The 26,181-nt window shown below is 51.6% G+C and overlaps 1 protein-coding gene across 1 annotated transcript in view; it reads right to left on the bottom strand.

Moving 5' to 3' along the window:
* The window catches only part of CNNM4 (cyclin and CBS domain divalent metal cation transport mediator 4), a 49,380-nt gene that overhangs the window by 4,904 nt on the left and 18,295 nt on the right, over positions 1–26,181 (bottom strand). The window contains exons 2-5 of the mRNA XM_062209917.1: positions 8,276–8,419; positions 7,926–8,060; positions 4,520–4,689; positions 4,177–4,273 (exon numbers count right to left, since the gene is read on the bottom strand). Coding sequence (XP_062065901.1) covers positions 4,177–4,273; positions 4,520–4,689; positions 7,926–8,060; positions 8,276–8,419 — 546 coding nt within the window. The remainder of the gene's footprint in view (positions 1–4,176; positions 4,274–4,519; positions 4,690–7,925; positions 8,061–8,275; positions 8,420–26,181) is intronic.

Here is a 26,181-nt window from a genome sequence, read left to right as displayed (position 1 = left end):
CTATCTCTCCCTCTCTCTGTAACTCTTTCAAAAAAGCAAAAAGCTAGAGATCCTGGAAACAAATAAATATACTAGAAGGTATGCCTCTGAGTAATGAAATGATGTTTTAGTTTCCCAATCTCCTAAATATGCTATATTGCTTTTATGGTTAAAATAAAGCAATATCACAAAAACTAGGAAGTTTGACAAGGTTAATTATATCTCTTGGAAGAGTAGCCTAAGAAAATCATCTTAGGAGTGGGTGTTGTGGCACGGTAGCTTAAGCTGTCACTTGGGACACCATGTTCATATTGAAGTGTCTGGTTCAAGTCCTGAGTGCTCCACTTCCAATCTGGCTTCCTGCTAATGCATCTTGGAGGCTGCAAATGATGGTTCAAGGCTTGGGCCCTTGCCACCCATGTGGGAGACTCAGGTGGAGTTCCTGGCTCTTGGCTTCTGCCTGGCCCAGACCTGGCTGTTGCAGGCATTTGGGAAATAAACTTACAGATGGAAAATCTCTCTCTCTCCGCCACTATACCTTTAAAATAAATAAATAAATCTTTAAAAAGAAACACAGAAAAAAATTTTTTGGCATAAGGAGATGTTATCTATAATAAAGACCCCCATGATTATGCATAAAGCAGAGAATTCATAAAGGGAGGCCCACCTGCTCGGTGAACGCTGTGTGGATTTGACTAGTTTATGTTCCTGTGTGAAGTAAAGACATCAGAATTCGAGACATGCATGCTTAACCCCCTGGCTAGCCGTGGAACAGCAGCAAGTGGGGAAGAGGGAAGGAAAGCCGAGGTCACACTGGCGGGGTGTGAAGGGGAGTGCGACTTCCTCTAAGTCACTCTTTTATTTATTTTTGAAACAGAAGGTCAGAATAGCAAGGCAGGCTTTGGAACAATTAAGAAAAAAAATCCAGCTGTACAAATAAAAAGTAGGAAACAAATAATTGAGGGGTTTTAGGGCTGCTGAGGTCTAAACAGCTCAAAGATGCCTATAATGTGGGGCAGGCATTTGGGGCAGTGGTTAAGATGCCACTTGGGAAACCTACATCCCACAGCGGGGTGCAGGGGTTCAACCCCTGACTCTACTTCAGATTCCAGCTTCCCGCTAATGTGTACCCTGGGAGGCAGCAGGCCATGGTTCAAGTGGCTGGGCCCCCCATCACCCACATGGGAGACTCAGGTTGAGTTCCAGGCTCCTGGCTTTGGCCTGGCCCAGGCCCGGCTGTTGCAGGCATTTGGGGAGTGAACTACTGGATGAGAGTGCTCTCACTCGTGCGCTCTCTCTCATTCAAATAAATAGAAATTAAAACAAAAAAGGTGTCTGTGAAGCTTGTAATGTTCCTGACCCACATGGGGCTCCCCAGCCCAGGCCAGGATCTGCTGTGAGAGCAGCACCAGCCCACAGTATGTGGCCTCAGCGCACATGAGAATCCTAGCATGCCTCACACTGAGTGAGTTTGGCCCTACACTGCTCCCTCCAACTCCTAGGACAGCCATCAGAAGTGTGATACCTAGCTAGCACTGTGGCACAGCAGGTAAAGCGGCCGCCTGTGACACTGGCAAATATTATGCATGCCAGTTCGAATCCCGGCTGCTCCACTTCCAATTCAGCTCCCTGCTATGGCCTGTGGAAGATGGCCCAAAGTCCCTGGGTCCCTGCACCCATGTGGGAGATATGGATGAACCTCCTGGCTCCTGGCTTCTGCTTGACTCAACCCTCACCACTGTGGCCACCTGATGAGTGAACCAGTGGATGGAAGATATCTCTCTCTCTCTCTCTCTATCCCTCAAACTCTGACTAAATAAATAAATAAGACTGTTTTAAAACATGATACCAGGCAGGGTCCACCCAGTCCAGTTTGGCACCATGTCCAGAAAGAGCAAATGGCATTGGTCTTTTTCTAAATTCTTTTCCAGCTAGAATAGGACATTTTAGTTGTAATAGAGAAAAACAAAACAAAACAAAACAAAACAAAAAAAACAGAAATAATAATGGAGCTCCAAGTAAACACTTTATATCAACCCTGTCACTTCCTGCCCCTGACAGCTCTATGGAGACCAGTACACAGATCATCCTCCTTTCCACGTGAGGCCCGGGGATGAACGGGTGTCATTTAGCTGTGACTGTGGAGGTGGTGTTTGAATGGGGCCTGACACTGAGACTGTGCTGCTAACTGCCCTGTGCCACCTCTCCCGGGCACACAGACACAACGAGAGAACGGAAAGCCAAGGCTGTGAGGAAGGCTAAGCAGGTGCGAGAAGAAGCTGATGAGTGAGAAGTCATCCGGCCAAGGCCAGGGAGCGGCCTGCAGCAGGGGTGCAGAGCAGCTGCCCGGTCTCCTCCAGGCTTGCCCTTGCCCTTGCCCTCGGTGGGCAAGGCTGGCGAGTGCACACTTGGCCTGGCCGGGAGCAGTCCTCTATTCCCGGCCTGTCATCTGCGGGTATGTTTGTGTGTCTGTTTATAGGGGTTTGCACGTGCATCTTCTCAGAGACTTAAGGACCTTTGGGGAGACCCTTTGAGAACAAGGACAAAGCCACCCAGCAACTGGGCCCCAGGCCAGGCAGAGCCAGTACAAGGCAGGCTGGCCCCCAGGTGTGCCCAGAGGAGGAGTTAGTGCAGCTGCGGGGCAGCCAGGCGACAGGTGGCAGTGTGAACCTCTCCAGCCATGCCACATTTACCTGAGAGCCAGGAGAGCAAGGAGTTCCGCTTGCCAAGCGGACACCTGACCTGGGTTGACGGCACTGGAGCAAAAGAGGAGGAGGGTCAGTATCCAGGGCCGGGTCAGGAGGCAGGACCCGGAGCCACAGGAAACAGCATGGAGAGACAGAGCTGATGGGAGCCCGGTACCACCAGCAGAGGGGAGCACCGTGGGAAGTGGGGGGAGCTCTGGCAGGAAGGCTGCTCTGCCCTACACAGAGGACAGCAGGGATGCCGGAATGAGCCCAGAATCATTCCCCTCCCTCCCGGCCACCCATGTCAGAACTGCGGGCTGAGGGTAGAAGGATGGAGCCAGGAACCCTGGCTACATCTCCGAGGCTGTGCAGCAGGGATGTGGTGTCTTAGCAGCCGCACATGACCACTCTCCTTCCACACAAGACTTCCCCAAGGCGGATGACGACAGGAGATTCTGGGACAGGCAGGCAAGTCCTTCCCAGACCTCAGGTGTCCAGGCAGGGACCCCTACTCCAACGTGGTGCCTTATCCACCCCCACCCAGCAGCTGTGCCACCCTGGCTCATCCTGGTGGGGCATAGAGGATGCAGTGGGTGTGATGAGCTGAGTGTCACTACACACAGGTGTCCTGGCCCCCAACATGGTTTCCTTTGTGTCAAAGGACAGGTTCCCCAGGAGCCACAGCCACCTGCGCACAAGCACAGCCTGAGTATCATTGGTCCACCCCGCAGCAGGCTCCCTAGGTCAGGGTGCACAGGAGTGAGGAGCGAGTGGGGTTGGATGTGGGCCCTGCCTGCTGGGCTCCCACCCTCATCACACAGCACAGTGTCTTTCCCCAGATCTCCCATAAGCACTCTTGGAAGGGACCCTGTTCCCCCTGTTTGCCCCCAAGTCCCTTTATTCCATCAGAACCAACCCTTAACCAAAGGCAGTGGCTAAGCCCCTGGAAAAGCTAAGACCATCTGTAACCCACCCTGGTAAACAGGCCCTGGCCTGGCTCCCAACTATGGGCCCTCTGGGTGCCCCAGATTGCCTCGCCCCAGTCCTCACCTCCATCTGCTGTCACAGGCAGCAGGGGCACTGGGGCCGCCTGGCTCTGCCAGTCCGTTCTGGTCTCCTTACACTTCTCTCACAGCGGGCCACGAGCCGCTTCTGATTTCATGTAATAGCCACCTAAAGGCCTGTGACTTTCTGAGGCTCCCTGATGTGTCCTTTCCTGCCCATAGTCCTCCCCCCTCCCCCCACAGCGGGTCTCCTTACCCTCTCAGGATACCCCCCCTTGGTTACCCAGCCTTCACTAAGAATTCCCTTCTCGTCCCTGTGACTCGGGCCTCTGGACCCCGTTGAAAGGGGCAAGTCACCCTGCTCTTCCAGGCCACCTCCTCTAGGCCCTGGCAGCCTGGCCCTCACCAATACACACCCCACCCCCTCTCCACCCTCACTCCCACACCTTAAACCACCTCAGTTCTGGGATGCAGGAGAGAGGTGCAGGCCCAGCCCTATAACTCACCAGGGGGGACCGAGGTCAAGGCCATGGTCCCATAGTAGGAGAAGGCACCCGTCTCAAACTTCATGTTCTCCTTCCCTGCCTCCACCTCCACCTTCCCCTGGAAGAACACAAGGTCAGGGTCACAGGGAAGAAAAACAAGGATGAGACCGGTGTGGCAGTGAGGCGCAGGAGTGGCGCAGCCAGCCGCAGGAGGCAGGGGTGGCCCAGAGTCCTGGCACGCTCAGGGCTCTGCCCTGTGGATGCGAGGCGGCCCCGGGGACAAGGATGGGCACTGTGGGGTGAGCAGAGGCTACAGGGCAGCAGAAGGTGGGGTGGGGAGTGGTCCGAGGAGGAGGGCGCGCACCTGCAGGATGAGGATGAAGTAGTCGGCGGGCTTATTTCGGGTGTACAGGTAGTGGCGGACGTAGTACTTGTTGTGCTCGTCAAACTTGAGCTCCTGAATGACGTCTGGGTACTTGAGCAGCCGCAGCAGGATCTTCTCCGATATGAGAGAGGGGCTGAACAGGGGGACCTCTGGAGGAGGAGAGAGGGGGGACTTCAAGCGAGGCCCAGGCCCAGGCTGGTACCTGGCTGGCTCAGGTACTCCCTCACTTCTGCTCCTCTCTGGGAAGGGAGCACGCCTGGCTGCTGACTGCTTAGACCCAAGTCTTCCGTCTGCCTGCGCTGGCCGGGATGGTGGCTCTGGTCCCAGGAGCACACGACCTTGGGCTAACTATTTAACCTGTGCCTCAGTTTCCACATACATCAACTGGGGATAAAACCTCATTGGGTGGTTTGCGAGGTCAAATGGGACAACACAAATAAAGCACTTAGACACACTCCTGGCATGTGGGAAGTGCTTAATCAGTGTCCCTAGAATTACCAGGATCGTCACTATGGAGACTGGCACTCGGTACAGAGGGTTAAGCTGCTGCCGGGAATGCTGGCGTCCCATATCAGAGTGCAGGTTTGCTCCGTTTCTGATCCAGCTCCTTGCTTAATAAACGGACCTAGTAAGACAGCAGAAGGTGGCCCAAGTGCTTGGTCCCTACCACTCATGTGGGAGACTCAGATGGAGTTTCAGGCTCCTGGTTTCAGCTTGGCCCAGCCCTAGCCATTGTAGCCATTTGGGAAGTGAAGATGAAAGATTTTTCTCTGTCACTCTGTGTTTTGAGTAAAAACAAAAAAAAAGGGGGGGGGGGGGTTGGTGTAGAGTGCCACTTGGCATAGTAGACTAAGCCTCTGCCTGCAGTGCCGGCATCCCATATGGGCACTGGCCCCTGTCTTGGCTGCTCCTCTTCCGATCCAGCTCTCTGCTATGGCCTGGGAAAGCAGAGGAAAATGGCTCAAATGCTTAGGCCCCTGCACCCAAGTGGGAGACCTATAAGAAAATCCTGGCTCCTGGCTTCAGATTGGCCAAGTTCTGGCCATTGCAGCCATTTAGGGGCGTGAACCAGCAGATGGAAGACCTTTCTCTCTGTCTCTGTCTCTTTCTCTCTCTCTCTCTAACACTGCCTCTCAAATAAATAAATTAAAAAGGAAAAACAGTAAGATTTTTAAAAAAACCATTACTATTGTTATCAACATTAATATTGTAGTAGCAAACATAAAGGAAAAAGAATTATCACACTGCTACCAACTGAGGGTTGGGAAGGAGGGTGGGTTGTGTGGAAGGGGATGGAGTAGGCAGGTATTTCTCCAATCTGTCACTCAGGTCCTGGGCGACAAAGGGAGCTTTGAACCAGGGGTGAGAAAACAGAAATGTCACTGGTCTCGAGGTCAGTTCCTGCAGGGCCCAGCACACACAGGCAGGGGGCAGGCAGGAAACTGAGAGACCAGGGTGGAACACAGGCCCCTCAGCCACGTGGGCAGGCGAGAGGCAAGTTCCAGCAAGTGGAGGGCCCCCTTCTCCTTACTGATCTCCAAGGTGCCCTCTCAAGGACTTCAGGCTTATTGCAAAAGTAACACGGGTGTGTGTGTGTGTGTGTGAGTGTGTGTGTGCGTGCGCTGTGGCGCAGTGGGTTAATGCCCTGGCTTGAAGAGTCAGCATCCCATATGGGCCTGGTTTGAGTCCCGGCTGCTCCTCTTCTGATCCATCTCTCTGCTATGGCCTGGGAAAGCAGTAGAAGATGGCCCAAGTGCTTGGCCCCTGCACCCAGACAGGAGACCCGGAGGAAGCTCCTGGCTCCTGGCTTCAGATCGGCACAGCTCCGGCCGTTGTGGTCAACTGGGGAGTGAACCAGTAGATGAAAGACCTCACTCTTTCTCTGTAACTCTGACTTTCAAATAAAAAAAAATAAATAAATCTTTTTTTTAAAAAAAAAGTAACTCTGGGGGTAGATGTTTGGCACAGCAGTTAAGTTCCACTTTGGGACACCCACATCCATACTGGAGTGCCTGGTTCGAGTCCAGCCTCCTCCTAATACACACCCTGCAAGTACCCGGGTACCTACCATCCATGTCAGATACCCAGATGGAGTTCTGGGCTCCTCACTTCAGTCTTGCTGTTAAAGAACCAGTGGTTTGGCCGGCGCCGTGGCTCAACAGGCTAATCCTCTGCCTTGCGGCGCAGGCATACTGGGTTCTAGTCCCGGTCGGGGTGCCGGATTCTGTCCCGGTTGCCCCTCTTCCAGTCCAGCTCTCTGCTGTGGCCAGGGAGTGCAGTGGAGGATGGCCCAAGTGCTTGGGTCCTGCACCCCATGGGAGACCAGATAAGCACCTGGCTTCTGCCTTTGGATCAGCGCGGTGCGCCGGCCGCGGCGGCCATTGGAGGGTGAACCAACGGGCAAAGGAAGACCTTTCTCTCTGTCTCTCTCTCTCACTGTCCACTCTGCCTATCAAAAAAAAAAAAAAAAAAGAACCAGTGGTTGGAAGGTCTCTCGCTCTTTGCCGCTGTCTCTCTTTGCTTTTTTTAGTTTCACTTTTTTTTTTTTTTTTTTAAGATTTATTTATTTACTTGAAAAGCAGTTAAAAAGAGAAAGAAGTCTTCCATCTTTGGGTTCACTCCCCAAACTGCTACCATGGCCAGGGCTGGAAACTCCACCCAGGTCTCCCACATGGCTGGCAGGGGGTCAGGCACTTGGGCCATCTTCTGTTGCTTTCCCAGGTGCATCAGCAGGGAGCTGGATGGGAAGCGGAGCAGCTGGGACTCAGTCTGACACTCACACGGGATGCCAGTATTGCAGGCAGCAACTTAACGCATTGCACCACAACACCAGCCCCTCTCTCTGGTTTTTGTGGGTTTTTTTGTTTGTTTGTTTGTTTGTTTGACAGGCAGAGTTAGACAGTGAGACAGAAAGACAGAGAGAAAGGTCTTCCTTCCGTTGGTTCACCTCACAAATGGCTGCTGTGGCCGGCGCGCTGCGCCGATCTGAAGCCAGGAGCCAGGTGCTTCCTCCTGGTCTCCCATGCAGGTGCAGGGCCCAAGCACTTGGGCCATCCTCCACTGCCCTCCTGGGCCATAGCAGAAAGCTGGATTGGAAGAGGGGCAGCCGGGACTAGAACCTGGTGCCCATATGGGATTCCGGCGCTGCAGGCGGAGGATTAGCCAAGTGAGCCATGGCGCCGGCCCAATAAGTATTTTTTAAAAAACAAAAAAGTTAAGTTGGCTGCTCCCTGGAAGCCTGCAGTGTAAGCCCTAAGGAGGAAGGAGGAGGTGCACTGTGCCTTCCAGGGGGCTGGCGCTGTCCTGGCACCTGTAGCCCCCCCCCCCCCCCCCGCCCCGTGCCTGCACTTCCACCAACACTACATGGCCCTCTTTGTGCTCCTACCCGTGGCCAGGAAGCGATGAGCGGCCAGGAGGAGCTGGGGCGAGATTTTCACTTTGAGTTCGTTGTCAGCATCCTTGAAGGCTGAGAAGTCACGCTTGTTCTTCTCAGACACTCGTTTCCGGCTCCGGTTGTCAGCTGCAAGGGAAAGAATCTGGAACTCAGAACTGACTAGAACCCCCCTCCGCCCCTCCCCCCACCCCACGCCCCAGCAGCTCCGGCCCGAGGACCAGGGCAGCCTCCTCTCCCGGCTCCCACATGCTCGCTGCTCGCCGGGCCTCTCCACCCAGGAGCCCCAGGCTTCCGGTCCAGGCAGGATGGGGGCTGTGGCCCGTGGAGAGGGCTGAACTCACTGTACATGTCCGACTCGTCCAGGATCTCGGACTTGATGATCTCCTCGATGACGTCCTCCAGGGTGACCAGGCCCAGGACCTCGTAGAAGGGGTCCCCCTCCCCCTCGTTGTTCACCTTCTGCACAATGGCCAGGTGGGACTTCCCTGCGGGGACAACGGGAGCACAGGCGCCAGGCATAAGACTCTCTCCACCAAACATGGACACGTGACGGTCGTGAGTCACAGGGGTGGAGGCCTGCCGGGGTGCGTCCCCTTTCCCGCATTTTCTGACGTTTCCGTGGCAAACAGATGCTGCTTTTATGAGGAGGAAAACCAAGCTCCTTTTTAAAGGCATCCGTTAAAGAGCACTTGTTTAAAACTGGCAAGGCCCTGCCTGATGCCACTCAGCACGGGCTCCTGGGGCTCCCAGACAAGGAAAAGACCCACACTGACCAGACGGGACAGCTGCATGCAGAGGGTCCCATGCTGCCCACTCGCACAGGGCCACAGGGCCTCGGGGCCACGCTCAAGCTCCTTCGCGGGGCTGTCCTTGGCAAGCTCCCTTGCTGGGACCCAGGGGCTGCAACACCGCCCCAAGCAAAGGCTCCCAGTTCCCAAAGCCATTACCAAATTAGCCCACTGCAATTAGGTCGGCAGAGACGATAATTAGAGAGGCCACCCCTGACCTAATCTAACATAGGAGAAAGTACGGAGCCAGGGGCAGGGCGGGACCCTCCACAGAAGCCACTTGGGTGGCAGTGCTTCCAGGCTCCTTTTCGGGGTGCCCCCTGCTCTCATGCCACAGCCCCAGTGAGCGACAAAAGGGGGGGGGGCACCAGGAAGGGTATGGAACTGTGTGCACCTGGCTTCCCCCTACCATCCCCCTTCACAACCCACCCGTGGGGGCCCCTCTCTGGGGACTGGAGAACTCAGTCCAAATCCCGGGGGGGGAGAGGATGTTTTCCTGGTCTTTAAGATCTCAGAACCTCCGTGCCTCCTAACCCCCAGCTCCAGGATGGGCTCTTACGACTCCCAGGGGCCTCTAAGGGGAAACCCAGAATGCAAGAGCTCCTGGGTCAGGTGAAAAATGATCACTGTGAGGCCGACGCTGTGGTGTAGTGGGTAAAGCCGCCGCCTGCAGTGACATCCCATCCCATATGGGTGCAGGTTCGAGTCCCAGCTGCTCCACTTCCAATCCAGCTCTCTGCTATGGCCTGGGAAAGCAGTGGAAGATGGCCCAAGTGCTTGGGCCCCTGCACCCACGTGGGAGACCCAGAAGAAACACCTGGCTCCTGGCTTCAGATTGGCCCAGCTCTGGCTGTTGCGGCCATTTGGGGAGTGAAGCCGTGGATGGAAGACCTCTCTTTTTTTCTGATTCTGTCTCTGTAACTCTACCTTACAAATAAATAAATAAATAAATCTTTAAAAAAAAAAAAAGATCACGGCACAGCCCATGTGATGCGGCAGGGAGGGTGGTGCTTTGTGAGTCACTGACGCATGTATGAGCACTTCCCACTACGGTTGTGGTCAGAACAGCTTTAGCGCCTTGCTGGACAGAACCATGGCTGGCTTCGATCAAACGTCCCCTCGTACAGAGCCAGGCCAACAAGTGCCGAGGGATCGGCTGGGGTCCCCAGGCAGGGCAGCAGCCAGTCAGCCCAGGGCCCCTGGAGTGTGCTCAGGGCTACCAGGATCCGAGACCTAGGAAATGTGCCAGATAAACTATGTCACCAAACGGGACAGAAAGGAAAGCAAGGCAGCTTTTCCCACTTTGGCATCCCCAAGAGGGACAAACAGGCCTTCCACTTACTCCGGCTGGTGGTCAGGTGAGAGGGTACAACATTTCAGGAGGCCAGCTGGGCAGGATGTCTCGACATTACGGGCTGCTAACCTTGAACTCGGAAACTCCTGTTCCAGGAGCTCCCCGTCCAGAGAGGGCACCTTCACAAAAGCAATGGGGAATCGCTGCAACATTCTTTTTAATGGCCCCAACCCAGTGGCCACGGGGCATGAGCCCAACACGGGGGCCGCAGCTGCTCCGGGGAGGACACGATACAGCTGATGGACCAGATGCGGCAGACACTGATACAGGCAAGAAGGCAACGAGGACCAAGAACCCCGCCCACCCTACCTTTTGGGTGGACTAGCCAAGGCTGAAAATAACCAACACAGCTGCTGACGGAATCCCAGCCACTATTATAATATCATTATAATAAAATTATCATGGCTGACACTCCCGCCGGGCACCTGACAACCTGACACTTCCCAGACTTCCAAGAGGCAAGAAAATGGGTGGAACTCACACCCCACCCCCTATGAAGACTCAGTACCTCCAGATCATAAGGGATAACCTCACCCCTTGCTGGGCACAGCTCTGTCGAGCGTGCTCAAGTGTGTGCTTTCTCTCGGCAAACAAATCCCTCTCCTCCACCGTATCTTGCTGTGGCTGCTCCTTGAATTCCTTCCCGTGTCAGAGGCAAGAACCTGGACCCAGCCGCCCAACCACAGATCCCAAGACAGCTCTTGCTGGACGAGCAGGCTAAAGGCACGGCCTGCACAGCAACAAAGTGGGGTGCTCGGACGCACCTGGACAACAGAGGCCCCTTTGGAGGGTGTGGAGCTTGTGGGAGGAGCCCTGAGATCCTTTCTCTACTGTTCTACTGATGGGCATATTTTACTTATGATTTACTTATGATTTTGGAAGGTGGGAGCGGGGGGATACAGAGAGAGAAATCTTCCATCTGCTGGTTCACTCCCCAATGGCCGGGACTGGGCCAGACCAAAGTCGGGAGCCAGGAGCTTCTTCTGGGTCTCCCACGTGGGTGGCAAGGGCCCAAGCACTTGGGACATCCTCTGCTGCTTTCCTAGGTGCATTAGCAGGGAGCTGGATGGGAAGTGGAGCAGCCGGGACTCAAACCAGCACTCATATAGGATGCCCGTGTCACAGGCGGCACCTAAACTCTGTGTCACCACCCTGGTCTCTATAATTTTTTTAAAACTGCAAAGCAAGTTGAGGAAATAAAACGAAGGGGGACAACAGGAAAGCGACAAGAGCATTTGGGTGGGCAAGGACCCCCTGTGCAGGCGATGGGGGCGCGTCCTCTGCCGAAGTTAACTGTCCTGCCCTCGCTCTGAAAGCTCGGATGCCACAGGCTCAGACCAAATCCCAACCAGTAAACAGTCACGGGTTGCGCTGGCCTCACGAGGAAAGGTTGGCAGCTTCTCTCAAGGGCAGAAACATCCCTCAAGTGGGCGAAATGAGCTGAAGCCCAGGGCAAGGTCTTGGTGCCACTCCAGCCCAGAGGCCTCCTCTGAGGCCTCTTTGTTCCCGGGAGTCACTGCTGCGCGTGGGCGCCCTCTGGCGGCAGCCGTCTGCGCGACAGGCACCGGGTAGGCGTGCAGCCCTGAGCACTGCGGATGCCAGCACCCTCACCCTCGCTGGGCCTGCTAGGAGCCCCGGGCACTGGCGCTGCTGATGGCTGGCTGGCTGGGGCTGCACACCGGGTTCCTGCCTAAGGGGCCAGTCGCTCCTCCTCTGCTGGGCCAGACAAGGTCCCCTGGGCTGTGTTTGCCTTTTTCTAATTTGTTTGCCCAGAGGGGGCATCTTTTCATCCTCATCCAGAGATGCTCCTGTCAGGATGACAGGGCCTCACTCTCAGATGGCCTGCTGACCACAGGGTCACGCCCTCCCTGCTCCTGACAATCCTTCCTCCCCTGGGCGTCCAAGACACGCCCTCCCTGCGTTCCTGACCTCAGCGGTCACCCCTCTCCCCAGCTTCTAACGCCGAGCCCTGGCACCTGGTCCCTTACTTCAAACACAACGCTCAGGGCAGCTCCACCCTGGCCTTGCAGGGGATCAGCCTGAGGGGGAGGGCCTGGCCACCTCTCTTTACTACTCTACACCCACTCAGCAGTGGAACCAGAAGGAGAAGAGGGATACAGACTAAACAGTCATTCGATGTTTTAGTAACTGAGCAGTCTCTACTTTATACCCCAGAAATCACTGCTACCTGAAGAATCATTTAAAATAAGTGGATCGGGGCCGGTGCTGTGGCGTAGTAGGTCAAGCTTCGGCCTGCAGGGCTGGCATCCCATATGGGTGCCAGTTCAAGTCCTGGCTGCTCCACTTCCGATCCAGCTCTCTGCTATGGCCTGGGAAAGCAGTGGAAAATGGACCAAGTCCTTGGGTCCCTGCACCCACGTGGGAGACCCAGAAGAAGCTCCTGGCTCCTGGCTTCCGATTGGCCCAGCTCTGGCCACTGTGGCCATCTGGGGAGTGAGCCAGCGGATGAAAGACCTTCTGTCTATTTGTAACTCTGCCTCTCAAATAAATAAATAAATCTTAAAAAAAAAAAAAAAGGCAGATCAACTTGAGGTTTACTTTAATGATTCTCATTATATGGAACTGAACTCTAACAAGAAACTATTGTAATGAGCCATCTCTTGGGGGTGGCTGGGGAGATAAATGAACATTTAAATAACACAGCTGCAGCTGAAAAATCTCATATTTTTCAAAGTCTGGATGATGAAGTCAATACAGCAAAATTTTCATCGTTGGTTAAGCCACATGAAATTGCAATATTTGATAGTTTTTGACCAAAAACTGCAATTTCATGGTTTGGTCTAAGAGTATAGGACATTCGGGATGGCTTTTGTTTTCTTTTTTGTACTTTTCTTTATAATTCCAAATTTCCATAACGAATACTATTAATTTCATAATCAGAAATAAAGTAACTTTAAACAAAAATCCTAGCACTACTTGTTCTGGGAATTCAGGTTCCTGAGCCTTCCCAAATTTAAGTGCTCCTACAATGGAAGCCCGCTGGCCCCTCCGACTGGGTACTACCCTGGGCCTCGCCCGCCCGGTAGCCCGCCTGCCCACCCCGCCCTTGCTAACCTTTGTCCGGGAACAGCCAGTTAGGACTCCCCCACCTGCTAGAGAATTGCAGGCGAGGCCTCCAGACACCCTAGAGGCAGCCCTCAGGCAGGCAGTCACACCCCCACCACACACACACACACACACACACACCTGCCAGGTCACCAATCAGAGGGCAGGCAATGAGCAGACCCACAACCTGCTTGAGGCCATGGGCAGCCACTCCCACTCCTTGGCCTCTGGAGCAACGCTTCTCCTTCTGACCTTGGCTCACATGTGGCTATCCCCAGCCCTAGCCCCCAGCCCGCTTCCTCCCACAGCATCAGCTGCCCAGCGTCCATCTCCCACTGACCAGGCTACAGCCCAGGGAGCCTTGTGCTGGACAGTCACTACACTCATGCTGCCCCCGCACAACCTTCCGGCCACAGCAGGTGCTCTGAACCCTCAGCTGGCTACAGAAAGAAGGTCTCCAGGGGCACCAGAAAGCCCAGTCCCCCATCCTACACAATGCCCATTTTAGCAAACTGCCAGGATCTCCTTCCCCCATGCAAACAAAAGGTAACAATCTCTAGTCTCTCAAAGTCCATAAGGAAACATTCCTAGATGCTGGGCTTCAAGTGCACACGGGCACCGGTGAGAGGCCCCACTCATTGGCTCAGCTGCCTTTCTCATAGGGAAGACACCAAGGACCCCAGCTCAAACAAGGGGTCCCACCATTGGAGACGGGTCCTTGATACCTCCCCCACTAGCTGTCCCAGGAAGTTCAGTCTCTTACATTCCATGTTCCCAAGAATGACCCCAAGCTCTCAGGTTCTCCCTAGGGGGAGGGCCTGGCCTGGCTGGCTGCACACCATAGCCTTGTGCCCTGGGCTGCACCTGCAGACATTGTGGGTCCCCTGACTGCCTGGCAATCCCCTCCTTGCTCCTCCCTTTGCCCAGGCTTGGGCAGGATTAAGCTGGTTATTAATAGTGCTGACCTCAACCAGCAGGCGCAGCGGCAGCCCAGCCCGGCCAGAAGGCAGAGCCAGAGGAGGAGAGGTGCCAGCCAGACAAGTGCCTGGCCTTCCAGCCTTGGGGAGGTCCGGCCAGGTTCATCCACAGTCCCAAGCAGGCCTCACTGTCCTCCCTGCCTCCCAGAGAAGCAGCTGTCGGTCAGGACTGTCAGTCCAAGCAACGGCCAGGAGACCAGAGGCTGCGGAGGCCCAGCAGGCAGCCCATACCCAAGATCGCTGGGTCCCTGGACACCCTAGGCCTCCCAGCCTGGGAAGAGGCAAAGGTGAAGCTGCCCGAACACCCCAGGGGAGACCTCCTGTGTGGCCTGCAACTCCAGGGGCCTGCAGGGGCACAGTAGCAACCCAGGCTCAAGCCAGGGTGCCGGGGGGGTCTGCACAAAGGTCTTCTGGTTGTCACAGAGCTATCCCTGGAGCTGGCAGGGAGATGGGCCCAACTGTACAAATCACTGCTTCCATGGCAGGCAGGCGCTGCTCTGTCCTCGATTTTGATATAAAGTAAAATATATTCATTATAAGACGTATAGGCACTAAAATAGCGTGGTGTGGGAGGGCAGGTGTTTGGCATAGCGATTAGGATGCCACTTGGGGCCCCTGCACCCCACATTCGAGTGCTTGGTTTGAGTCCTGAATACTGTGCTCCTGATCCAGCTTCCTAAGGCTCGCTCTAGGAGACAGCAGGTGATGTCCCTGCCACCCGGGCAGGACAGCCAGATGGGGTGTCAGACTCCTGGCTCCACTGTGGCCTGGTCCCAAACTATTGCAGGCATTTGGGGAGTGAAGCAGAGGATAGAAGATCTCTCTCTATCTCTCTCTCATCTCTGTCTCTCTCTTTCAAATAAAATGAAAATAATGTTTTAATTAAAAATAAAATAGTGTGGTATTGTAGAAAATAATACAAAGCATCAGAAATAAACTCCAGCAAATTAAGAACACTATTTTATTTATTTACTTGAGAGGCAAAGAGGATGGCGTGTGTGGGGGAGAGGGGTGGCGTTTATAGATGACAGAGTGCTTCACATCCCAAAGGCTCACCACAGGGGAGACCGAGATGCAATCCAGGTCTCCCACATGGGAGGCAGAAACTCAATGACTGGAGCCATCACCACTGCCTCTTACGGTCTGCATTAACAGCAAGCTGGAGTCAGGAGTGGAGGCAGAACCCGAACCCAGATCCTCCAATTTGAGCCACGGGCACTTTGATTTCTAGACCAAATGCCTGCCCCATAAACTTGGCATTTTTTTTTTTTTAAGATGTATTTTTATGTGAAAAGCAGAGTAACAGAGAAAAAGAAAGAGAGATTGAGAGAGATTTTTGTTCACTCCCTAAATGGCTCTAACAGCCAGGGTTGGGCCAGGCCAAAGTTAGGAGCCCAGAATTCCATGCAGGCCTCCCACATGCGTGGGTGGCAGGGGCCCAAACACTTGGGTCGTTCTCTGCTGTCTTTCCAGGAGCAGCAGCACGGAGACGGACCGGAAGTGAAACCAAAGCCACCACTCCATTATGGGATGTCGGCATCACACACACAGCTAACCCATAATGCCAGCCCCAAACCTGGCAATTTAAATCAAAGGAGAAAAAGGGATGATTTTTCATGAAAGGTTATGGAGCTAGGTTTGCTAACTGGTCCTGTATCATTGTTTTATACAAGCCTTTATCAGTCAATGAAAAAAAAAAAAGTCTAATTTCAAACACAAATACAATAAATACAAATTAAAACCAAGACAATACAAAATTTAAAAAATGAACTATCACTGGCCGGTGCCGTGGCTCATTAGGCTAATCCTCTGCCTGCAGCGCCAGTACTCTGGGTTCTAGTCCCAGTTGGGCGCCAGTTCTGTCCCGGTTGCTCTCTGCTGTGGCCCGGGAAGGCAGTGGAGGATGGTCCAAGTGTTTGGGCCTTGCACCCGCATGGGAGACCAAGAGGAAGCACCTGGCTCCTGGCTTCGGATCGGCGCGGCACCATCCGTAGCGGCCGTTTGAGGGGTGAACCAACAGAAGGAAGACCTTTCTCTCTGTCTCTCTCTTTCTTTCTCACTGTCTAACTCTGCCTGTCAAAAAAAAAAAAAGAGCTATCACTTTTTTTTTAACCTATCATACCTGCCAAGATTACAGTGGTAAACTCAGTGCTGGGAGGAAAACTGCCCAGTTTTTCTTCAGGAATTTGACACTATGTGTCAAAATGTAAAACATACAAGACCTTGAACTTGGCTACTTCTTCCACCCCAAGAAAGTCGCAGGCGGAGGATTAGCCTAGTGAGCTGTGGCGCTGGCCAAGAAAGTGATCTTCAGAACAAAGGAAATACCCAGGCCAGCATGGAAGGTGTGCCCAGAAGGTCAACGTTATTCCTATCACCAAACTGCAGTCACTAAAAAGGCTGACTCAGACATAATTTATTTAAAGAGGTGGTGATTCAGAGTTTGTATGTAGCAAAAAGTTATAAAATAGTACAGTAGGAGCAATTACTGTTTTTTTTTTTACTTTTGTTTAATGCATTGTATATTCAATATGTTCTATGTTTTACTTTTTTCTTTTTAAAGACTTACTTATTTTTTATTTGAGAAGCATGGTTACAGAACGAGGGAGAGGTCTTCCAACCGCTGGTTTATTCTGTAAATGACTGCAACGGCCAGAGCTGAGCCAATCCAAAGCCAGGAGCCAGGAGCCTCTTCTGAGTCTCCCCTGTGGATGTAGGGGCCCAAGGACTTGGGCCATCCTCCACTGCCTTCCCAGGCCACCAGCAGGGAGCTGGATTGGAAGTAGAACAGCCAGGACTCAAACTGGCGCCCATGAGGGAGCCGGCCTGGCAGGCAGAGGCTTGACCTACTATGCCACAGCACTGGCCCATTTTACTTTTATAACCAAAATGAGAGAATGCTATTTTCATCTTAGAAGGAAGGAAAAAGCAATGCAGCTTGTGGCTGGCTTACGCCAGAACACACCAAAATATTCACATTTTGGGTAATGGGATCAGAGTGACTTTCATTTCTTAATCATTTCATACTTTACTAAAAGTTTCTAAAACAGGGGCCAGCATGGTGGCACAGAGAGTCAAGCACTGACTGCAGTGTCAGCATCCCACACAGGTGCCAATTCAAGTCCCGGCTGCACGACTTCCAGTGGCCCAAGTGCTTGGGTCCCACACCCATGTGGGAGACCCAGAAGAAGCTCCTGACTTCAGATCAGTCCAGCTCTGGCTATTTGTGGGCCATTTGGGAAGTAAACCTACAGATGGAAGCTCTCTCTGTGTAACTCTTTTAAATAAATAAATAAATCTTTAAAAAAAATGTTTCTACACCAAATACATGGTTGGTGCTGGTTATCTGTGGGGATTGGCTCCAGGGTGCCCACTGCAGGTACCAAAATCCATGGATGCTCTAAAGCCCCTTTCATAAAGTAGTATAGTGTTTGCATGGAACCTACCCAAGCTCTCGCACACTTTAGATCATTTCCTGATTACTGACAACACTAACACAATCTAAGTGCAGTGGAAGCAGGTGTTAATTGTTGTATTATTTAGGGACTAATGCCAGGAGAAAAAGCCCCATGCTGAATGCGACTTTTTTTTTCCCCAAAATATTTTTACATGCAGTTGGTTCACACTGAAAACATGGATGTGGAGAGCCAGTTGTACTACATTTATTTTCAGTTTTCCCTTAAGAAATACAATATGAGGCCAGGGTTGTGGTGTAGTGGGTAAAATTGCCACCTGCACACCAGCATCCCACATGGGCTCTGGTTCCAGTCATGGCTGCTCCACTCAGGATCCAGCTCCCTGCTAATGCGCCTGGGAAAGCAGCAGATGGTTCAAGTGTTGGGGCCCCTGCCACCCACATGAGAGACCCGGATGAAGCTCCTGGCTCCTGGCTTTGGCCTGGCCCGGTGCTGGCTCTTAAGGTCATCTGGGGAATGAACCATAGAATCTCTCTCTCTCTCCCTCATTCCCTCCCTCCCTCCTTCTCTCCTTCCTTCCCTCCCTCCATCTCTCCTTTCTCTCTGTCCCTCCTTCCCTCTCCTTCTCTGGGTAACTGTTCCATTAAAATAATAAAGAAAACTGAAAGGAAAGAAATGCAGTATGCACCCTCCAGCCCTCTGCCTTCCTTTGTGCGCCCACTGGAGCACAGAGCCCACCTGCCTCACCTGTGGCTTGTTCCCTGGTTAGAGGGGAGGTGCCAGGATGGATTAAGCCCTTCCCTTCTGCAGATGGCACAGACTGTTGCCAATCTTTTCTCTTTTACTGCAGATAAAGCTGCAATAAAAATCCCTGTAAGGCTACCGTTTGACTCACAGGAGATTATGATACACAATAGATGTGAAGTCAATGGGCCAAAGAGGACAGAAACCTCCAAATTCCTTTCCACAGCAGGAGTCCTGGTTGGCGCTCTCTCCGGCAGAAGTCATGTTTGCTGGTTCACAATTCAAGCCTCACCATCTCCCCCAAGGCCAAAGATACAGGAGGTGCTCATCAACGGCACCGAGGAAAACGGCACAGGGTCACTAGGTACCTCTTTTTGTTTTTAAAGATTTATTTTCTTTGAAACGCAGAGATACCAAGGAAAACAGAAGAAGAGATCTTCCATCCACTGGTTCACTTCCCAAATAGCCACAGCTGGGGTCAAGCCGCACCCAGGAGCTTCTTCTGGGTCCTGCAAAGGGGTGGCAGGGACCCAGGCACTCGGGCCATTTTCCGCTGCTTTCCCAGGCACATTAGCTGGGAGCTGGATGGGAAGTGGAGCAGCCGGGCCTCAACCAGAGCCCTGTGGAATGCTGGTGTTGCAGGCAGTGGCTTAACCCACTGTGCCACAGCGCCGGCCCTGCTAGGGATGTTTTTAGGAGAGAAGAAATGACAACAGAGGGCAAGACTCAGGGAAAACAGGAAAAACAGAGAGGAAGTGGTAGATGCCAGCCTCAGGGAGGGGGGAAAGAGATGCATGCTGTGACCCACTGGCCACAAACACACAAGGGAGCCACCTGTCGTGAAAACACTTGCTGGGCCGTCCTGGACCAGGCCACACAGCCCCACGGCCACGACTCACAGGAACTTGTCAGAGCAGACTGTTCACGCGCATTTTCCAAGCTAAATATGTAAGTTTAGCTTTTGGGTTTGTGCACAGCCTGAGCCGTGGGCCCTGACCTGCCTGCATGCCCCGTCCCCTGCCTGCACCCACTCGCTCACTTTCCAGCTTGCTGGCAGGCAGCACGGAGGAGGCGTGCTGTACTCCCCCACGGCTTCACAGACTCAGGTGAGCGCCCTCGCGAATCAGATGGGGGCTCATCAAGACCAAGGAAACAGCAGATTAAAGAGGCCACGAGCGAGGCAAGGCGTGGGGGAACAGTACCTGTGGAGTCAGGGCTGCCACTCGGGACAGACTCACAGGGGATGAACCCCACCTGAAGTGAGGACAGAGCATGGGCTACAGGCAATAGGAAGATAATGTTTATTACAACTTGCCTTCAACAAAATTTTGTTTGCTTCATAACATGTGTACTGGCAAATCGTCCATCTATATAATTTGTGAGTGAATGGAGGTACAAACTAATGGATCAAGGCACAGACCACGTGGGTGAAAGTTTGGACAGGTGCCTTTAGGATAGTCTGGTAGGCATTTGACCCAGCAGTCCCACTTCTGGGAATTTACCCAAGCAAAATGAAATCACCAGGTGAAAGAGTTATCTGTACCCCCATGTTCACTGCCGCTCAACTCACAACAGCTAAGATATGGAGCCGACCCAGAGCCCCATCTACTGATGACTGGACAAAGAAATTATGGTACCTACACACTATGGAGTACTACTCAGCGATAAAAAAAAAAAAAATGAAATCTTGTCTTTTGCAACAAAATGAATGCAACTAGAAACCATTATACTTAGTGAAATAAGCCAGTCCCAAAAAGACAGTTACCGTATGTTTTCCCTGATCTGGGGTAACTAAAAGAGTACCTAACATGAAATGCATTAGAGTGAAATGGACATTTTCAGATTCAATGATTGTTTGTAGCCCTTGTCTCTTCTGTTGAGGAACAGTGTTTTTTTCTATTTGTTGAACAATATATTTATTTAGTGCAGGGTTAATCTTACGATCATTAACTGAAAGTAGATTTTTTTTTTTTTTTTTTTTTGCAAGGCAGAGTTAGACAGTGAGAGAGGGACAGAGAGAGTTATAGACAGACAGAAAGAGAGAAAGGTCTTCCTTCCATGGTTCACCCCCAAATGGCCACTACGGCCGGCGCTGCGCCGATCCAAAGCCAGGAGCCGGGTACTTCCTCCCGGTCTCTCATGAGGGTACAGGGACCCAAGCTCTTGGGTCATCCTCCACTGCCCTCCCGGGCCACAGCAGAGAGCTGGACTGGAAGAGGAGCCACCGGGACTAGTACCCGGCGCCCCAACCAGGACTAGAACCCAGGATGCCGGTGCCGCAGGCAGAGGATTAGCCAAGAGAGCCATGGTGCCAGCCAAAAGTAGATCTTTTTAAAAATTAAGAATGGGAATGGGAGGCCGGCGCCGCAGCTCACTAGGCTAATCCTCCGCCTTGCGGCGCCGGCACACCGGGTTCTAGTCCCGGTCGGGGCACCGGATTCTGTCCCGGTTGCCCCTCTTCCAGGCCAGCGCTCTTCTGTGGCCAGGGAGAGCAGTGGAGGATGGCCCAAGTGCTTGGGCCCTGCACCCCATGGGAGACCAAGAGAAGCACCTGGCTCCTGCCATCGGATCAGCGCGCTGCGCCGGCCACGGCAGCCATTGGAGGGTGAACCAACGGCAAAAAGGAAGACCTTTCTTTCTCTCTCTCTCTCTCTCACTATCCACTCTGCCTGTCAAAAAAAAAAAAAAAAAAAAAAAGGGAATGGGAGAGGGAGGAGGAAGAAGGGTTGAAGCACGGGCAGGAGGGGGGTTTGGCTGGGAAGTAGCACTATGTTCCTAAATCTGTATATATGAAATACATGAAATTTGTACACCTTAAATACAATTTTTTAAAAAATGGTGGGGCGAGAGTTTGGCACACAGGTTAAAGTACCGCTTGCAACACCTGCATCCATCGTGACGCCCAGGTTTGAGTCCCAGCTGCTCTGCTTCTGATCCAGCTCCCTGCTAATGTGTCTGGGAAAGGTGGGAAGGGAGGGTAAAGGGGGCTGGGACTCAGAGAATTCAAGCCCAGGGTCACACTGATCAAGTGATCAAGCTGGGACACACAGCTGGGACTCAGGTTCCAAACAGCTGCTCCTCCTGACCCGGGTGTCCCAGGTGAAGCCGCTGACAACGGGTGGTGGGGACCCTGAAACTGCTCCCTCACCCTGGGAACAGATCTCCACGCCTGATTTTCCTCTAGCTAGTACTTCAGTGTTCTAGCTTTCAATACGGAAAATATCACACATACACGAAAGTAGAGGTAATAATATAATTACACCCTCGCCTAATTTAAACAATTAAGGAATCCTCACGGCCAATCTTGTTTCCTCTTTTACTCCCACTCACTCTAGGGGCTTATTTTGAAGTAAAGTTCAGATTTTATCTGCAAATACCTGTAAATTTTACTGTAAATATTTTATATTACAATATGCATTTCTATGAGGACTTTAAAAAATAGTATTATCGTACCCAAAAAAAACCATACAAGTATAGGCTGGTTTTTAAAAAATTTGTGGGAAATTATTTAAAAGAAAGTTATGCATGGGTTTCAACTGTTTCTTGCACCAAAATAAACATTTTAATCCAATTTTCCATAAACTTTTTTGCAATACATGTATATTTCTTTATGTCATCAACTATCCAGCGTGCTAATTTCTTCAATTATGATGTTATTGTGTACATGTAACTGATTTTTACATTTTTTTCTGATACTGGTAACAAAAGTGGAAGGAAATTAAGATCGTTTATATTCCTGTCTTGCAAGGATAATTACTGCTAACTGAGTACTTCCTTTAGTGTCTTAAAATGAATGCATACAGATAAAATTTCGCAGTATATATTTCTACCATGAATTGGACCATCACATACAGATTTGTACTCTATTTTTAAAATACTTTCCATTGTGAACCAGTGGATGGAAGACCTCTCTCTCTCTCTCTCTTCTGTCTCTCCTCTCTCTGTGTAACGCTTTCAAGTAAATAAATAAATCTTTAAAAAAATACTTTCCATTCTTTGTATTTTCCCAAGTCACTGAAAAATATATATATATATTTTTTGACAGGCAGAGTTAGACAGTGAGAAAGAGAGAGAGAGACAGAGAGAAAGGTCTTCCCTCCGTTGGTTTACTCCCCAAATGGCTGCCACGGCCGGCATGCTGCGCCGATCAGAAGCCAGGAGCCAGAAGCCACGAGCCAGGTGCTTCCTCCTGGTCTCCCATGCGGGTACAGGGCCCAAGCACTTGGGCCATCCTCCACTGTCTTCCCGGGCCACAGGAGAGAGCTGGACTGGAAGAGGAGCAACCAGGACAGAATCCGGTGCCCCAACTGGGACTAGAACCTGGGGTATCGGCACCGCAGGCGGAGGATTAGCCTAGTGAGCCACAGCGCTGGCTTGAAAAATATTTTAAAAATCAAATGGCCTCACAATATTTCCTGGTACAGATGTGAACCCAATCTCAACCCCCTCTGGCTCTGAAATGATGCCTGCTCCTCTTTTTTTGCTCCCAGAAGCCCTGGCGTCTGAATCTATTTGGCTACATTGCCATGTCCTTAAGACTGGGGTCAAAGGATAGGCTCTTTCAAGTTTCTGGAGTTATCTAAGGAGTCAGTTGAGCCCTAATGCGCCCTTCAGGACACAGCCAGGGCAGTTAGAAGGTCTTGGTGTGAACTGAGAGATAAGAGCCACCAAGGGCTGTCAGAGGTGGGAGACGACAACAGAACTTGAGTGATTTGACACAGCGGGAGCCAAAGTGGAATATGGAGTGAGTGGCGTGTCCCACCCAATTGCTGGCTGGCAGCCTGGCAGCTGGTTGCAGGCTCTTTCCAAAGGGGTTATGGCCTGGAGGTGCAGAGGGGGTGTCCCACCAGCACCACCAGCCCTCCTGTGGGCTTGAATCCCTCCAGCTAACGGCTTCTCTCTTTCCACATGGCCCTCTATTCTCAGGAGCCTCCTGGCCTCTTCTGGAATCAGAGCTGGAGGCATGCTTCCCAGCTGACTGGCTAACCCACTCCAGCACCACCCCCCCCCCCGGAGGAGCCCCTTCCTCATCAGGCCTTGGCAGCTCACTACTGCCTCGTGAGGCACCCATTCATTGGATGGACCTGTTTGTATAACCAGTTAACTAGTCTACAGTCAAATCAATCTATAAGTCGGCCCATAATTAATGAGCCAGGTTAGTCATAAAGATTCAAAAAGAAAGTCTGCTGAAGACTCTGCTAAAATCAAGGTACATTTAGTCTGGGACTAGCTTTCCAACAAACTGGCCTAGTAATCCAATCCAGCCACACACTCACAAAAACAAACAAACAAACAAACAAAACAGGAAGATTAAATAAGCTATTTTTTCCCTTGGTGAACCCCAATCAGCTCCTTGCAGTCATATACCGTTTTCAAATGTGTACTAACTAATTGGAGTCATTCCAGATCTTGATATCAAAACTTGAAGAGGGAGAAAAGCTACAGCAACAGTGCTTGTGACACAAGAGAGAAGCAGGAACAGGCGGGAGGAGGAAGAGGATGAGAATAGCACTTGGTATGTTCAAACTTGCTCACCTAAACAGGGCTATTAATTATAAGGCGGGAAAGACTTAATTATGAAACAATTATTTTTCCTGCCATTAAAAAAAAAAAAACCTGATGCCATCTCATAATGTTTTCTTCCGTTTCTCATAATAGCAGGAAAAGCAATTACAGGCCCATCTCTCTCTCATGAATGTAGATGCCAAAATTCTAAAACTACAATTAAACCCAGTGGTGAGTAAAAAGGATAAAACATCACAATTGAGTTACTTTACTCCAGCCATGCAATACATGTTTGAATTAGCACACGAAAATCAGTGCACTTCGGAATAAAGAAGAGAAAACATTTAATTATGTCAACGGAAACAAACCAAAAAAGCACTTGATAAAACTCAACTACTGGCCAGCGCCGCGGCTCACTAGGCTAATCTTCCACCTGCGACGCCGGTACTCCAGGTTCTAGTTCCAGTTGGGGCGCTGGTTCTGTCCCGGCTGCTCCTCTTCCAGCTCAGTTCTCTGCTGTGGCCCGGGAAGGCAGTGGAGGATGGCCCAAGTGCTTGGGCCCTGCACCCGCATGGGAGACCAGGAGAAGCACCTGGCTCCTGGCTTTGGATCGGCGCAGTACGCTGGCCGCAGCACGCCAGCCGCAGAGGCCATTGGGGCATGAACCAACGGAAAAGGAAGACCTTTCTCTCTGTCTCTCTCTCTCTCACTGTCTAATTCTGTCTGTCAAAAAAAAAAAAAAAAAAAAACAAACAACCAAAAACAAAACTCAACTACTATTCATTATAAAAACTCTTAGAGAACTCCATGGATCTGATACAGGAAATCCACACAAAAACAAGAGCAGAATCACACATAATGATCAATTCTTTTTTTTTTTTTTTTTTTTTTTTTTTTAAGATTTATTTATTTGAAAGGCAGAGTCAGGGAGAGAAGGAGAGACAGAGAGATCCGGTTCACTTCTCAAATGGCCGCAACGACTGGGGCTAGGCCAGGCAGAAGCCAGGAGCCAGGCGCTTCCTCTGGGTCTCTCATGTGGGTGCGGTGGCCTAGGGACCTGGGCCATCTTCCATTACAAGCAGCTACATCTTAAGAGGAGCAGCAGCGATGGGAACAGTGCCCATACAGGATGCTGGCGCTGCAGCCAGGCTTAACCCACTGCATCACAGCACTGGCCCTCCTAATACTCAGTTCTGAAGCCTTCTCCCCGGGAGGAGGAAGGTGACAGGATGCCCACTATCACTAGTCAACGTGATCCCAGATGTCCTGGCCATGAAACAAGAAGATGAAAGATGTGAAGGTTTGGGGCCGGCAGTGGGTTACGGCGCTTGTGACACCCAGCATCCCTTATCACACACCAGTACAAAACCTGGCTGCTCCCTGCTAACGTGCAGAAGATGGCCCAGGGACTTGGGTCCCTGCCACCCATGTGGGAGACCCAGATGGAGCTCCAGGCTCCTGGCTTCAGCCTGACCCAGTCCTGGAGGATGTGTCCATTTGGGGAATGAACCAGCAAATGGAAAATCTCTTTCTGTCTGTAACTCTGCCTTTCAAATAAATAAAATAAATCTAAAAAAAAAAAAAAAAAAAAAAAAAAAGGATTAGGTTTAGCAGTAAGTAATGAATAAAGTTAATAAATAAATAGAGTTACCATCACTCAAAGGCAACATAATTATATATTTAGGAAATTCAAAAGGATCTAAGATAAGACATTAGAGGTAATCATGGGGCTGGCCTCCTGGCACAGTGGGTTAAGCAGCTGCCTGCAACACCGGCAACCCATACAGGCGCAGGTTCAAGTCATAGCCACTCCACTTCCGAGCAGCCCCAGCTGTTGCAGCCATTTGGGGAGTGAATCAGTACAGGAAAATTCTGTCTCTCTGCCTTTCAAATAACTAAAATCTTAAAAAAAAATGAACTTATAGCAAGGTCAACATATAAAATTAATTCTATTTCTCTACACATGTGTTGTACAATAAATAAAGAATGTGGCCGGCGCCGCGGCTCACTAGGCTAATCCTCCGCCTTGCGGCGCCGGCACACCGGGTTCTAGTCCCGGTCGGGGCACCGATCCTGTCCCGGTTGCCCCTCTTCCAGGCCAGCTCTCTGCTGTGGCCAGGGAGTGCAGTGGAGGATGGCCCAAGTGCTTGGGTCCTGCACCCCATGGGAGACCAGGAGAAGCACCTGGCTCCTGCCATCGGATCAGCGCGGTGCGCCGGCCACAGCGCGCCAACCGCGGCGGCCATTGGAGGGTGAACCAACGGCAAAGGAAGACCTTTCTCTCTGTCTCTCTCTCTCTCACTGTCCACTCTGCCTGTCAAAAAAAAATAAATAAATAAATAAAATAAAATAAAATAAAATAAAATAAATAAAGAATGTAACGAGTAAAGCTGCTGC

This window comes from Lepus europaeus, chromosome 13 (genome assembly GCF_033115175.1).
Source record: "Lepus europaeus isolate LE1 chromosome 13, mLepTim1.pri, whole genome shotgun sequence".
NCBI lineage: Eukaryota > Metazoa > Chordata > Mammalia > Lagomorpha > Leporidae > Lepus > Lepus europaeus.
This window is presented reverse-complemented; position numbering and strand designations above follow the sequence as displayed.